The sequence below is a fragment of the Fistularia commersonii genome, chromosome 10, assembly GCF_037954325.1.
Source record: "Fistularia commersonii isolate RoL2024-O1a breed Wild chromosome 10, RoL_Fcom_v1.0, whole genome shotgun sequence".
Taxonomy (NCBI): domain Eukaryota; kingdom Metazoa; phylum Chordata; class Actinopteri; order Syngnathiformes; family Fistulariidae; genus Fistularia; species Fistularia commersonii.
The window spans coordinates 16,664,745-16,680,749 of NC_141293.1; the positions used below are offsets into that span (position 1 = coordinate 16,664,745).

At 41.0% G+C, this 16,005-nt stretch overlaps 1 protein-coding gene and 1 non-coding gene across 2 annotated transcripts; one reads left to right on the plus strand and one right to left on the minus strand.

The window, feature by feature from the left end:
• The first annotated feature begins 234 nt into the window (after positions 1–234).
• Positions 235–15,763, plus strand: csf3r (colony stimulating factor 3 receptor). The gene is made up of 16 exons (XM_086154062.1): positions 235–303; positions 4,255–4,332; positions 4,431–4,727; positions 5,125–5,257; positions 5,333–5,499; positions 6,121–6,290; positions 8,991–9,141; positions 9,428–9,504; positions 9,612–9,819; positions 10,797–10,991; positions 11,173–11,274; positions 12,203–12,352; positions 12,874–13,011; positions 13,102–13,195; positions 14,295–14,373; positions 14,839–15,763. Exons 2-16 carry the CDS (start codon positions 4,266–4,268, stop codon positions 15,310–15,312), a joined length of 2,502 nt encoding a protein of 833 aa, XP_086010188.1. The 5' UTR covers positions 235–303; positions 4,255–4,265; the 3' UTR covers positions 15,313–15,763.
• trnap-ugg (transfer RNA proline (anticodon UGG)) lies at positions 4,072–4,143 on the minus strand. Its single transcript has one exon. It is a non-coding gene; the product is annotated as a tRNA-Pro (tRNA).
• Positions 15,764–16,005: the final 242 nt, after the last annotated feature.

Consider the following 16,005-nt stretch of genomic DNA (forward strand, 5'->3'; position numbering starts at 1 on the left):
CTGCTAGGACTTAATTGCTGTATGTCGACATTGACGATCCTGACGGTGATTAAAAATCCATCGCTGTACGACACTGGATTTCATTTATTTCACGTATGATCGGCGGAGCTGAACCCTGCAGCTCCTTCCCTCCCTCTCTCTTCACTGCTTCCCCTTACAGAAACTCAACCCCCCCCCCACATCGGTGGCGTGGTACTTCCTGGTAAGGAGAATATTCTCACAAATTCAAAACAAGGACGTCACCCGGTCGGCGGACACGTGCCGAGGCGTCTGAGCCGCTCTGGAGCTGCTGCCGCCGCTACGGTGAGTCCCTCGTCCCTCCCGGGGTCGGGGCCCTTTGGCTCCTCGCTTCCTTCGATCGGAAGCGAGACTCCATCGGACTTTAAATCCAGCGTGATTTTGACTAAAACTGTGAGAAAATTGATCTAAAAAAACAGCATTGCAACACCAGTTCCCTGTAATTCGCATTATAATTTAAGAAAGATTCGGTTGATAACGTGATGGTAGAAGTCGACCGAACTATGTGAGTTTTCCGATTTTTCAAGGCCGGGACGGTTTAATATTGGATATTTTAAACGAATGAGTCGAGATTTAGGGTTTTATTTGGTAATAAACACTGTCAAATAATCTCAACATGACATCTGGGTTTTGGAAGCCGAACCGTTTGATTTTCAGCTGACCAGATGGAAGGTTTTTCTCGACGATTGAACAGATTTCGTAACGTTTGAACTCCGAGCTTCGGGTTTAAAAGGAGACAACTGAGACCGTTCGTTACAGGGAGTCGGAAATAAAAAAAGTTCATTTTGTTTTTCGCCGGCTCAGAGATAAAAAAAAGCCGACAGATTGTTGTGTTCCTGCCGTTTTCTGAATCCAGCGGTTTCCTCGGCAGTGAAGCGGCGGGGAAGACGTGTTAGTGTTCACATCCTTTTCAAAAAGGGGATGTGAGAGGGATTTCTTTTTTTCCTCTTTTTTTTTTTTTTTCAGAGGTTAGTAATCGCTGATGCGAAAAAAAAAAACAATCCCGGCTCGAAGTGACGACTTTTTGTCGTTTGAATCTTACGAAAGCAACAATTCAATCACATCGATACATCATATCGTAGGAGCTCCTTTTGTGAAATGTGATCCTTTGTGTGGCGAAAAGAGGAAACAGTTTGAGGCTACCTTGAGGATCTTGCGAAAGGGATGCGTTTTGTAATTCCTCCCCAACCACACACACACACACACACACACACACGTACACAGGAGGAGGAAACATATGGCGGCTGCAGGAAAAACCATTATATCTCCGAACTCACTGAGACATGACAATTAATCCGGAGAATATATTTGCATCAGTGTATTAGCAAAATAATTGGCCAAAACACTGAAAGTTGGCAGTCCTATTCAATATTGACAACATTTTAAGCATATTAAATTTGTTTGTTGACAAAATGCCCTCCAAATTTAATAGGAATCCACTCCCCCGGACCCAACATCCCTTTCCACTCGCATTTTTTTTTTTTTTTTTTTTTTTTGTGGAAGCCACAGGCAATTACCTGTTGGAAGTAATCAGAAAATTCTTAAAAGGGAAGAGAAGGGATATTGAGGCTTTTATGCGCTCGGCTGATAAGAAATTCCATTTCTCTCACATCTCCTTAGCACAAACTTAGTATAACTGGGAGGGGAGGGGAGGGCAGACGTCTGAATTGTTAAAGCGAGGCGTCCCACTCAGATGGATTTGTTTTGCTTGTTTGACAACCTTGACGTGAAATCCCCAGACCGGCACTTGGACAGATTTACAGGTAATCAAATAAAAGATAGTTTCTGACCAGGCAAAGACAATCTTCAGTTGTACGCTTTTTGCTGATAAGACCCTTTTATTTATATATATATATATATATATATATATATATCGGGATCCCACTGTCACTATCATTTTCATCACATCTTTATTAAACTATCTTTCGCAGACTGTCGCCCGCCATGAGTTGGGTATCCGTTCAAAGTTTCGACTGGTTAAAAAAAAAAGTTTTTCCCTCGACTCCCAGAACTTGCTTGTGAAGTTTGATTTTTGAGATAAAATGCAATAAGGGAAAGACTTATTTAAATGTTAAACCCGAGTCATATATTTGTCTGGCGTTAAAACACAATAGATGTGCAAAAAAATGAAAGCCATTCAATCCAGCATTTTGTATGTAATTTTCACATTCAATATGTGTAATTACAACTTTATATGAGCTGCACATCCATTGGTTAAATGATGTATATAATCATTATGAGCACATCAATCATGTCACATGTACTGGTTTGTCTTTATTAGTGTATGTAAAATAAATTAACCAGTCACTTTCAATTGTAAATAATGTTTGAAATGTGCAGGTTTTAGAAGATATCAAAAAAATGATTAAACATTCGTGCAAACAGGAAATGCATAAAAGTGACTCAAATTACTTAGTGATGAAGGATGTTGCTATTTTTTTCTTGTCAAGTTGAAACCCGAACGGTCACAATTCTCGCCTCCCTGTGATTTTTCTCTTGAAAAAAAAAAACGTGAAAACAGTCATGGTGTTACGAGATCGGACCAGAGGAAGTTTCGCAGCACTCGCGCCTCATTTACGAGCTGTCTGGGTGTGTTTGTTTACGCCTGTGCCTGCGTGGATCACGTCCCGCTGTCGCAACATTCATGTCTGATTTACCAAAAGTGCTTAAGGGTTATTTTGAGGCTCCCTGATTTTTCAATACTTGGAAAGCAAAGGCTTGAATAAGCAAATGAGGGCATTTATGGGGGTAGCAAGGCCTGATAATCAAAATTAGGTGGGAAAAAAAGGCTTTTTTCAATTTCATCGGGAAGCTTTCAGTCAGCTGGTTGACCTTGTATTCTTATTTCATTTTTATGCCAACAAGGTATCATGTTAATTCAAAAAAAAAGAAAATTGCAATTGAAATATTTCAATTTTTTTGGCATTTTATTTCAATTTTGAAATCATTCATGATCATATAAATGTACTGACATTATTTTGTATGGAAAAATCCATACAAAATTAAACAAAAGAAAAAAAAAAAAAAATCTAAATTCAATATTGATTGAAAACATTCAAAGAAAATAGTTTGGCGGGACGGAAAAAAAAGCAAAATGGTCCGAATGTGGCCGTAAAACGCCAAGGTCTGGTGTAGATTCTACTGCAATCATTGTGGATAATGCACTATTACGCCCATTAATCCTGGAGGAAGCAAAGTAAACTGTGGGAATAGAGCTGCTTTACTTAACTGCTCCCCAGTGACAATAATTAGTTATACGAGCTGTTCCGTTACTTTTGCTTTACTCTGCAGTATTCAGGTATAATCACGTAATTATTTCGTTCACTCACTCTGAATTATTTTTGAACAGGGTCACGGGCTGTTGGCCTATCTTGGTTCAAACTGGGCAAGAAGTCAGTCACTCTAAAATCATTTCAATCATTTAATACACCAACTGCTTGCTGATCAGCGAGGTGTGAATATTTTAAATATTTGGGATAAATTACATGTAAATTTCTACATGGAAAATTTAGATCAATGTATTTTTTTTAACTGATGTGTATGTACACAAATGATAAAAATGATCCAAACGCATAGGAATAGTACTGGTATATAAACATATTCCAGATCCAACATTTCACCACTGCAAATCGACCTGTTACAAATGTGAAATTAGTGCACGTTATTGTTAGTCTAGGGGTGTAGCTACCCACCCGTGCAGTGCGCAAGTGAGTCGAAAAGGCAAGAGTAAGAGGCGTTTACGGTGATTTTTCTGTTGCATTATCAGCGGTCATTGTGACGTATGTATTCAAAGATCATTTCTTAAAATTAAACACAGCAATGAATCAAAAAGCCATATATCGAGGGGCCGGGCATCATTTACAATTGCACTTTTGATGATCATACCAGTATCAGAATCGGAATGATCGATCCTCGAGGGACGATTGGGAGGGGCGGCATAGAATTTGTGCAGAATCGTGCAAATTGTGCCATTGTGGCTGTTTTTTAAAATTCGGCTATTAAGGAGGCGGGAGAGAGGTTGGACAATTATTTTGGAAAAGGTCGCAGAATGGCGGGCTCGTCCGGGATTTGAACCCGGGACCTCTCGCACCCAAAGCGAGAATCATACCCCTAGACCAACGAGCCATTGTGCAATAGCTACAATTCATGAAAAAAAATCGATCACTATGTCCACATGTGTCTTTGTAACTGGGATATATTTTCAAATAATTAGTGTTTTTTGATATTGCCTGATAGGTTTTCTCATCATGATCCCCGGATCCGTGTCCGTGCTCATCATCATGCTGGCGGTCTCTGTGACTGGAGTCAAAGTCGGTAAGTGAAATATTCTGGAAAATCTGTTATTTTTAAAACGTGAATCCTACGTAATTGCACACGAAACGTGAGGTCCTGCTGTTTTTCTACGATTTTAGAAGAGGAGATCCAGTCATGTGGGACGTTCAGGACCACCAGCTCATTGGTGTTGCTGGGTTCTCCAGTCACGGCTAATTGTAGTTTCCTGGACAACTGCCTGACGCCCGACTTTCCTTCCCCTGACATCGAGTGGAGGCTCGGGAAAACCCTGCTTCCCGGCAGGATGGTGGCGGCCGAAGGCGGCAAGGTTTCGGAGATTGTTATTCCGAGTTTCAATTGGACCATGAAAAGTATCACCTGCTACATCCAGACGTCTCCTGTTCAGATGATCGGAGGGACGCTGATCAGAGCTGGATGTGAGGAAGAATAAGTTTGTTATTGTCTGTCGCTAATTCCCCGTGCCTAGCGTGCTTTATGGTATAAAAAAAGAAAATAAAAAAAAAATTGGATTTTTGACCTCATTTTAAATATTCAAAAATAAATGAAAATTACATTTATAGAAAGGCAAATGGAAATGATCTGAAAATAATGAGGAACATAAAGACCCCCCAAATCCCAAAAACAAATACCTGAAAAGCACAATATCCCTGGATAATCTACACCCAAATGCAGATTCATTTCAAATTGCAGCCAATTTTTTAAATGTTGTATATTCACCGATTTCCCGCGTGCAGAGCGACATCGTCACCTTTTTTTTTTTTTTTTTTTTTTTTTTTCACGCCGTCTCACCATCCCTTCTCTTTGGCTGCGCAGACCCGCCGTCGCCACCTCAGAACCTCAGTTGTCAAACGAACCTCACCACCTCGAACACCCTGACGTGTCGGTGGAGCAGCGGCCGGGAGGAAACCCACCTGCCCACCACTTACACCCTTCACACAGAGATCCGGTAACAGCCGCCACACCAGCCTCATCCAAAAAATATTCCAAGCTCAACTCACCGAATGCTGAAACACGATTCCAGGTCTCAGAATGTGTCCTACACCTACCATCCACCGCAAGGTACCCACCGCTACACCATCCCCCGAGCCCATTTTATCTACTTTGTGGAAATGGACATATACGTGACGGCTGCCAACGACCTCGGACGGGAAACTTCGGCGCGCCTGACGCTGGAACCCATCAGCGCCGGTGAGGGTTGTTGACAAATTGGTCGATTTCTGTCTGGAATTCAGCGACTTAAAGTACAATACCTTTCTAAGTGTTGGGATTTTACCCATTTTCGCCGAGACAGGAAGTCCTGCAGATGTCTTTGCTCGGGGCGTTACTAGTGAGCACATAACATTATATTACATTATTTGGCAGACGCTTTTATTCAAAGCGACTTACAAGAAGTGCAATACAGATCCGAAGATCCGAAGTAGTTGGAAGTCAGAAGTGACCACTCAACCAAATAGCCATCTCAGAACCATATACATTAATTTCATCCTTTTTTTTTTTTTTTTTTTGCGGTTGGGTTGAGGGCTAATTGCGTTTCATAGGGTAGTGCTTGGTGAAGAGGTGTGTTTTCAGCTCACGGCGAAAGATGTGCTGCGACCGGGCTGTTCTGACCTTTTTCGGGAACACAGCGTCATCGACGAATTGATGACTCTCAGCCCGTTGCTGAGAAAAGGATTCATCGGAAATTGCATCCTGTAATTCTGGACTCTGAGGAGTTTTCAAAACCGCGCCCTGAAATTATTACATTATCATAAACATAATTTTATGTTACTGGAACAAAACAAGACTAAATCGGTTCGTCTTCCCTTTCAGCAAAGTTTGACCAGCCGAACATTCTTAGTATTCAACCGAAGCCTAAAAAGCCCGGCTGCCTGAGACTGAGGTGGGGTTTGTCTCCGCACCAGGCATGGATGAAAAGGAACCTCATGACCCTGGAGGTCAGGATGAAAACAGCCGACAACGGCCGATGGACGGAACAACCGGTGAGCGCGAGTCGCTTTAGCACAGATTCACTCGGTATAATGAGCGCCGGAACGCAAATACGTGGTCTACGTGGATCCCCTGAGGTCCTGACATATTGACTTCACCTAATTTTAGTTAACTTTACACTTTACAGTTTTATTTGTATTTCTTATTCCCACCCTCTTTTTTTTTTTTTTTTTTTTTTTTTTTTTTTTTAACTGTTTATACAATGTCCTACTATTATTTATTATTGTTATTATTGTTATGTTTTACTTGAAACTCTGGCACAACAATTACCTTCGGGATAAATACAGTTATTCTTATTCTTATTTAACTTTTAAACCTCATATGTGGCTACTTCTCTGCACCCCCAAGTGGCAGTAAAGTCAAATTACAACAACAAACGGTTGTTAATCTCCGCACACGCGATCCCGAGACTTGAGCGGGATGGATATCGTTTCAATTTTGATAGCTCACACGGTTGTTTCTCTTTCTCCCCCTTCGTCAAATTACATTTATAGTTTAATAGTCATGCAAATTTGAAACACAATTAGCAATTATAAAAGAAAGCTGCATCGCTGCTAATTGGAACTACACATTTGAGAATGCTGGGACTTCATCACGCCTCCACACTAACCACACATGACACTGAGGAGGTTTAATAGCTCGGTGTAATTACTATACAAATAAACCAGTTCTCTCTATCTGAGGGAGTCTTTGGAAAACAATGAAAGGAATTCATTTTGACAACGAATTTTACTCTGAGACTTACGATGTAACGTTAATCTTATGCCTCAACGTTCAGTCAGATTTTATTTGAATCAGACTCCTTATGATATATATCTGCAACTCATTGCAGTCGCGTAAAATATCAAAAGTCGGTACAGATTTCTCATTTGTTGCCGCGGCTGTTGATGTTAGCCAGGCCTTTGTTTGAGAAGCGGTTTCGTCAAATCCATAAATTGATAAGAACTTTTCCGTAAGACAAATAACTCCATCGATAACGATGGCGTCCTGAGTCTCCGGCCGCCTGAACATTTCAAAGAAGAATTCAGAATCCTTCTCCTCCCGTCCAAATGTCTAGTAGCCACCACATCTCTGTGAACCCGATCTTTCTGCTCCCAGGACCCGGGGCTACTCGTGCTCCCTGGAGTCTCTAAAAGCAGAACGGCAGCCGGATCATTCACTTACCGCGCTCCCCTTCTTTGGAACTGTCATCCAGCCTCCATCTGGGGTGGCGGACACCCGATCTTTGTTTAAGAACAGGCTCAAAATCTTTTTAGTTAGCACTAGGCTAGCAGCGGGTGATGCTAACATAGGCTTACTCCGCTGAAGGATATCCCACACTGCACTTTTCTCATTCCTCCCAGTCTACCTATCGCGCCCCTTCGTCAATGCATAATAGTAGCCTCAAGTCCTCTCCCGAGTGCCTGGACTCTCTCATGTGGCAACTACTTGATCTACCACAGCATCAACTATTGTTCTTTCTTTTATGAAAAGTAAAGCTGCCATTGTATCATGTCGGCTAATACATGGAACATTTAGCGCTACTGTTATTAGTAGTCCTAGATCAGTTGTGCCTGTCCATCCCAACCTCTCTAGCAAACTCCTTCGCACTCACTTTCTCTCTTTCTACTCCAACCGGTTAAGACAGAGGGCCAACATTGAGTTTCTGCACCAGTAAAATGCAGCGTTTCCTCGCAGGTGCTTGTTCATGTTGGGTTTCTATGAATCATTTTAAAGGGCGCAGTCCCGACCTGCCCTTCATGGAAGTGTCACGCGCTATATTCCGTATTTTCACGACCTTAAGGCGCACCGTACTAAAAGGCGCAGTCTCAGTTATGTGTGCTATTGTTGTATTTAACGCACACATAAGGCGCGCCTGATTATAAGGCGCAGGTTTTATATACAATCCACGCCCCACGCTTCCCCCTTTAACGTTCTCATGGTGTCCTCTACTACGTCCGCCTTACAACAACGACACACGCAAGCATACAAGTGCGCGTATTTAAAAATGCAGCGGGAGCAAAACTGAGTTTGGTATTCACATGTTTTTTTACCGGTAATCATCATCAATGGAACCCATCGAAGTCCTCATCCTCTGTTTCTGGTTTGAACAGCTGCGCTAAATCTCCATCAAACATGCCGGGTTTACTTTCGCCACTGTCGGAGTCACTTTCCGCGCCGCACGGCACCTCGGAAATGATGCCGGCTTTTGCGAAAGCTCAAACAACAGTGCCGGCGGACACGTTAGCCCGAGCATCTGTTAGTGAAACCGTGGTGTCCAAGAAGACTTTTTGTACCCCGTTGTGCGTATCGCTACCGTGCCGGTCCCCTTCTTCTGCCCAGTGTTACTCACCGGCATGTTGAAAGTGAGCGGCACCTCGTCCATGTTAGCGATGCAGCTGGGCGGGATGTGTTTGTCTGTGATGTTTTCAGGGTTGTTGGAACAACAATGTTCTGCATAACCCGTTCTTTTATATACAATCAACGCCAACACTTCCCCCTTTAACGTTCTCATGGTGTTCTCTACAACGTCCACCTTACAACAACACACACAGGGCGCACTGCACTATAGGGCGTGCCGCACATTTTGAAGAAAATTTAAGACTTTTATGCGCGCCTTAAGGTCGTGAAAATACAGTAAATAAAATGGGACTTAACACGTGTACTTGTATGACGTATGAATGTGACAACGGAGCCGCATTTGTGACTTTCAGACCCGGGTGAACAACACCAAATTGGCCTTTTCCATTGACCGGTGTCACCTCCTCCACGGAACCAGATATTTTGCCCAGATCCGAATCAGATACAAGCAAAGCCCGTGGAGCGAATGGAGCGCCAGCCGGTCCGGAGACACCTTGGAAAGCGGTAACTGCGATCTGATCAATTCAATCAAGTCTCCCCCGATGTTTTCCAGTCTGTCGCCCGCTCTTCCACATGGCCGTCTTTTCAATATATGCCACTGTCACGTTCTACAGCTCCTGCAGCTTACGCTCCACAGCTCAGGCTCAATTGACGTATCGAGTTTTGCCACACACTCCGTCGGCGAAGCCATAGGCCTGTCTTGAGCGGAGAAGTTGTACTTTTTAAAGAGTGAAAAGGGGGGACGCGCGTTTGACAAGCCGTGAGGCTGACATCCATCTTTTCTTTCCAGCGCCCACCGGACTGCTAGACTACTGGATGAGAGTGTCTGGGGCTCAGCACCAACGCATCGCACACTTGTTTTGGAAGGTACACATGTCGCCCGTTGTCACAAATGTTTATTTTTTTATGAATCGTCTCTGGGATCTGCCTTTTAAAAAATGTTTTTTAAAGTTTTTTTTTTTCTCGCTTTTTAGCCATCAAGACAATTCCATGCCAATGGACGAAATTTGTCGTACGTCGTCTCGCTGCAAAAAGCACCGAGCAGGGGTGGACAGGTGTGCGCCACTGTGGGGAAACACTGCATCTTTCAGTTTCAGCAGGGACTGGAGAAAGTGTATCTGAGTGCTTTCAATGCAGCTGGGAAATCTCCCCCCACCGAAGTTACAATTTACCGGACTCAACGTAAGAATCATGATAATATTCCGAAAAACGCGGCAATACAAATAGAATTTTGTCTTCTTTTATTTTAAGCTTTATTTATCTTTTATTCATTGCTTGTCAAATTTTGTACATGATTTCGTATATAAAATATATTTTATATTTATCTTTATATATTTTATATAATATACAGGTATATAATATTTTTATAATTATATGTAGTTTTTATATTGATTTTTATATATTATAAGATAGATAGATGGATGGATCAAAATTGTCACGAAGCAAATTCCTTTTTTGTAACAAATGTCATGTTTTTTTTATTTTTACGTCCTTTTCAGACCCTTTTGTAAACTGTGGAATTTCTCTCTTAAGAGTTTTTTCATTCATCATTTATTTCTTACCAAATTTTAACCCCGCTCTGACTGAGGCCCTTACCATCGGAGCCCCGAGCACATGGCTCCGACTGTATTTGCGTTAGATATTCACATTTATTAACCATAATGAACATTATCGCTTTAGAACCACTAGCCTTAAAATCTTTTTTTCTTTTTTTTTAATGTATTGATGATTTATTCTTATTTCCAATTTATAACGAAGGATTAATTAAACTCAGTCACCATTATTCACAATATAACACACAGTATAATTTAAAGTTATGAAATAGCATTTCATCTTTAAATCAGCCAAAAATTACCATAAAAGTAATTTATGAATGAAACAGGTTTTTATTTTATTAAAATAGAAAAAAAAACGCCCTACAAAAATTGTGGAAAATTTTCAGTTTCGTAGCATTCCTTCAATGAATAGGTATAAATAGACTTCTGAGGTGGCTGTACGTTTTTTTAATTCATTTAACGTAGGGTGATATTAATGAGCCTTTCCGAAGAATCTTATTGCCTATCAATTGATGAACCATTAAGACTTCACATTCAATCACATCAATATAAAGTATCATTAGTGTGTTTCATCGCAACCTACTGTGTTATTAATGTGTGTAGAGCGCAGGGCGGTATTGAGCGCCACAGCCGATCCCCAAGGTGAAGAATCCCTCCGAGTCCGGTGGAAAAGCCGTACTCTGGTTTTTCCTACTCTCACTGGGTTCGTGGTGCAGTGGAGGCCGCTGCTGAAGACCGACCCCTCCCTCATCATGTTCCAGTTGGTGGACAGGAACGTCTCCGACGTGGTCATAACAGGTGTTTACGCGTTTCGAAAAAGGGTCACATTTCGCTCACTTTTCCTCATTCTCATCTCATGAGGCATCCTGAGAATTCCCTTCTGCACGGAGCCTCTTTCTCCTTGTGCAACACCTGCCTGAACACACTGTTAGGAGATTATAGCGCTAATACACCTCAACCCCTCTGCTCTCATCAATAGGCAACTTTGAGCCGTACAAGCCCTACGAGATCTCTGTGTATCCCAGGTTTAAAGACGGGATCGGACCTCCTCAGACTGTTAATGCCTACTTGAGACAAAAGGGTAAGTAGCCCGGGACGCTAGAGGAGGATCACACAAAGAGCAGGCGGAGGTGTGGGAGTCGGGGTAACTTTGAAGAAGTCAGGAGGACTTTGCTTCTCGCCATTGGAGCTCACGTTTGTTGTGTAATTTATGAGAGGCTGCAGATTTTTTTTTAAAGTTGAGCCCTCTTGTGGACAAAATGTGAACGGCATGCATGCTGATGAACCCTCAAGTTTGGTGTTTATATATATACACTGCTCAAAAAAATAAAGGGAACACTTAAAAAACACATCCTAGATCTAAATGAATGAAATATTCTTATGAAATACTTTGCTCTTTACACAGTTGAATGTGCTGACAACAAAATCACACAAAAATGATCAATGGAAATCAATTGTATCAACCCATGGAGGTCTGGATTAGGAATCACACTCAAAATTAAAGTGTAAAAACAAACTCCAGGCTGATCCAACTTTGATGTAATGTCCTTAAAACAGGTCAAAATGAATCTGTGTTGCTTCCTGAGTGGACACTATGATTTCACAGAAGTGTGATTGACTTGGAGTTACATTGTGTTGTTCAAGTTTTCCCTTTATTTTTTTGAGCAGTATATATATATATATATATACTGTGCTGTCTCAGAAAATTAGAATATAGTGATAAAGTTCTTTATCTTCTGTAATGCAATTACAAAAACAAATATTTCATACATTCTGGATTCATTTCAAATCAACTGAAATATTGCAAGCCTTTTATTATTTTAATATTGCTAATTATGGTTTACATCTTAAGAAAACTCAAAAATCCTATCTCAAAATATTAGAATATCATGAAAAAGTCATTTTTGTTTTTGTAATTGCATTACAGAAGATAAAGAACTTTATCACAATATTCTAATTTTCTGAAACAGTCCTTTTATATGTGTGTGTATGTGTGTGTGTGTGTGAAGCTCCATCTCAGGTGCCGACGCTCATGATCAGAAAGAACTGGTGGATGGGCGTTGAGCTGACCTGGAACGAAATACCTTTAGACCAGCGGAACGGGATCATCAAAAATTATAAAGTCTTTTACCAGGACAAAACAAAAAGAATTCAACATGGTAAGAAAGACCTGCTCCTTTTTATATAAAGATGCTCAAGAAGTTCAAACAATCGGATGCAAAGGGAATCCCGAAACCTTTTCCATTTTCTTTTAATTTTTGCAGTTATTTTACATTTGTATAGATATATCTGTGTAATCCCTTTGCTAAATTTGATGGAATCACAAACAAACCAATTTCAGGTTGTTGTCTTTTAATTAAAACCTTGAACGATATCACTTTTAATCAATCATAATTCTGAGGTGTATTTTTGGAGATTTTTTTTAATATTTCAGAAACGTTTTCTCGTCATATTTATGTCCCTTGCAGATGGGTAATATCATGCATCATAGATTACATGTAACAAGTGAGAGGCAGGGTAGGAACAAAAACAACAAATAAAGAGTTTAAATCCACATCCACTCAGCAATCTGGAAAAGCTCCCGTTGTTTTTACACATCGATGGAGTCATTATCATGAACACGTGAATGTGCATGTGTGATGTGTTTGGACTTGTATTTCCTCTCTCCCTGTTACTGCAGAGGTGGATGCAAACCTGGAGAGAAAGGTTGTGCTGCGGAATCTCAAAACCAAGGGTCCCTACGAGGCCTTCTTGATGGTCAGCACCCTCAGCGGGAGTCGCAACGGGTCATCGACTCATTTCGATGCCGAGCCCTTCGGTCGGTATCGTCTCACTCCAGTGTGTCATGAGATCAGGAGACAGCGGATTATGTGATTTTTCATTCACCAAGCGTCTTTGACCTCCTCAGATGTGCTTGCCGTTGTGCTGATTGTCATGGGGTCGGGCTTTGGGTTGTCCCTTTTCATCATTTTCTTCATGACTTGTTTCTCCAACCACAAATGGTGAGATCATAGCTGCTGTGACCTTTACAAGGCGCTCCAGTCATACTGACCTTCTTTTTGACACAAGGAGAGTTTATTTGTTAAACACTTGTTTCTACATATGCATTGTTCCATCTCTCTCATAATATTAACTTAGTTCTTCCCAGTGTCCAACAGGTAAAATCTCTTTCTGTGGAGATGTTTTAAATCAGGGGTGTCAAACGTACGGCCCGCGGGCTGGTACTAGCCCGCCAGGGGGTCCAATGCTGCCCGCGGAATAAATCTACAATTTAAAAAAATACATGAAAATCATTAACTACTTTTTTTAAAATAGAAATGCAGGCAAATACAGGACTGTCTCAGAAAATTAGAATATTTTGATAAAGTTCTTTATCTTCTGTAATGCAATAAAAAAAAAACTTTTTCATGATATTCTAATATTTTGAGATACGAATTTTGAGTTTTCTTAAGATGTAAGCCATAATAAGCAATATTAAAATAATAAAAGGCTTGCAATATTTCAGTTGATTTGTAATGAATCCAGAATGTATGACATTTTTGTTTTTGTAATTGCATTATAGAAGATGAAAAACTTTATCACAATATTCTAATTTTCAGTCCTGTATATTGTTGTACCCCTTGTCAAAAAAGAGAAAAGTGGACATCGAGTGAAGGGTTTTCCAAGAAAAATTGACTTCTTTGTATCTGTTTGTTGATGTTAATAAGAAACCTTAATGTTTGGTTTGGATGCAGCAAGTTTCGGTGCCACGACGAGACTCGCCATGGCAAAAAATACAACAAAATGCAAGGAGAGCTGGTTCTTTGCCATGTATTTTTTGAAGGAACAGTTCACTACATATAAAGATTTTTATAATTTACCTGTTCCCCTTTACACTAAAACAAAGGAAAAAATTGTTACTTCTAGGTAATTATGCTATGATTTTACTGATCCGGCCCGCGTGACATCAAATTAAGCCGTATGTTGCCCCCAAACCAAAATAAGTTTGACACTCCTGTTATAAATGATTCACAAGAACGCATGAAATAAAAACTGAACGTCAATGAATGGTTTGCGATCAGAAGCTATAGATTTTTGTTTTCTTCCCATCAATCTCCGCAGGCTGAAGGTACATTTTTGGCCAGTTGTTCCAGATCCCGCTCACAGCAGCATCAAAAGATGGACGTCAGGATTGATCCAGGTCAGGGTCGCTCCCGTCAGTATTTTCTCGCCAAAGATTTTCATCGCTTCAAATCTGTCTCATAGCCAGTGACTAACTGACAATCACAAGGATCTCCAGCAGGCTTTAGTTCCATGAAGAAATCTTTACTGTTATGATATAACCAGCATGCAAATGTTGACAGGGAATCCCATTGATAATAGTGTTTGATACAATCACTTTAGGAATTTTAAGATTTTCATCACTTGTCTCTTGTTTTTTGTCAACAATTGCCATTTTATCTTATTTTTGCGAGGCATTTCTTTTTCAATGCTGGTCTTGTTCTTTTTTATGTATTTTCTCAGTCACTTGAGGGTCACTTCTTGCAGAAATGTAAACCCCTTACTTCCCTGACTTGTGTCACACAGAAATGAGGTGGTCACTTGCGGGTTTTCCATGCTCGGTTGCTGAAATCCATTTGAAAACTTATTTGTTTTCCTCTCACAGGATACGAAATGTCATCAGGACACCGACGAGCCAAATCCAATCTATCTGTCGCACCTCAGCTTCCTGGACCTCCCGATGAAAGTGGCTGACAAGGACAAGGATCCCTGGCTGAGCTGTCCGGACGATACCAGCGACCTCGGAGAGTCGATATGCGGGTCCCCGTTCGTACCGAGCTACTCGGGTTCAAACAGCGATTCCGTTCCTTACGCCACCGTCATCTTCCCAAGTCCGAGCACGAGTCCACCGGCCAGGGATTCACACGTCTACCTTCGCTCCGAGTCCACCCAGCCCCTGCTGGATTCAGAGGAAGTATTTGATCTGCAGTGTAAGCAGATCGTGGCCTCCGGCCCGAGGCAGGCGCAGCGTTGTTTCTTCAGCTCCTGCCACGACCACGAGCCTGAAGATAGTGTGGAACCGGACATTCACTGGGACGACTTCCCGTTTCTCCGAGCTCTGGCCATGAATGACAATTAACAGACGGGTGCTGTTTGGGTTCACACTTGAGTTATTGAGTTCATACAGATAGCGATATTTGTTAGATCCTGAGCTGAAGATGACACTGATATTTGATGATTACGATGCTGATGGTCTTTGAATCAGAAGAAATTTTACCTGTTGCATAGTTTGAGGGAAATATGCAAAGAAGTGTTTTTACGGTGACGTTTTTTTGTCTGATTGAATAAAAACAGAAGATATAAGGCTCATGAGGAACTCTATCCTCTTGACCTCTTGATTCGTCATACTGGGGACGGTACAAACTCAGTTCTCTCCAACTTGGGCATCATTTTACTTTATTTGGACTTGTCTTCATTTATAGACATTTTGATTGTGGAAGCAAATCCGATACAGTGCGATAACCAGGTGGCACAATTTCCAGGATATTGCTTTTTTTTTTTTTTTAATTAAAACCTCTTTTTCAAAGCAACTTTCTATTTTCTTACCAAGCTCATTTCTGCAATTCCCCTGCTGAACAAGTATATGCATATTTTGGTAAAAATCAAAGACATAATTATACGGTTAAGTCATCAACTAGGTCAGTATATTCTTTTTTATTACTTAGGAGTTCAAAAATCAAACACATGCTGCTTTATCACTTACAACACAAACACTTGACATACAGAACTAGACACTATGTGTGACGAAAAAGAATTATGATGCGTTAAATTG

Coding starts and splice junctions, on each gene's coding strand:
- csf3r (XM_086154062.1), top strand. CDS start 4,266: ATGATCCCCGGATCCGTGTCCGTGCTCATCATCATGCTGGCGGTCTCT. Junction 4,333..4,430: donor TGTGACTGGAGTCAAAGTCG/GTAAGTGAAATA, acceptor CTACGATTTTAG/AAGAGGAGATCCAGTCATGT. Junction 13,196..14,294: donor TGTTTCTCCAACCACAAATG/GTGAGATCATAG, acceptor CAATCTCCGCAG/GCTGAAGGTACATTTTTGGC.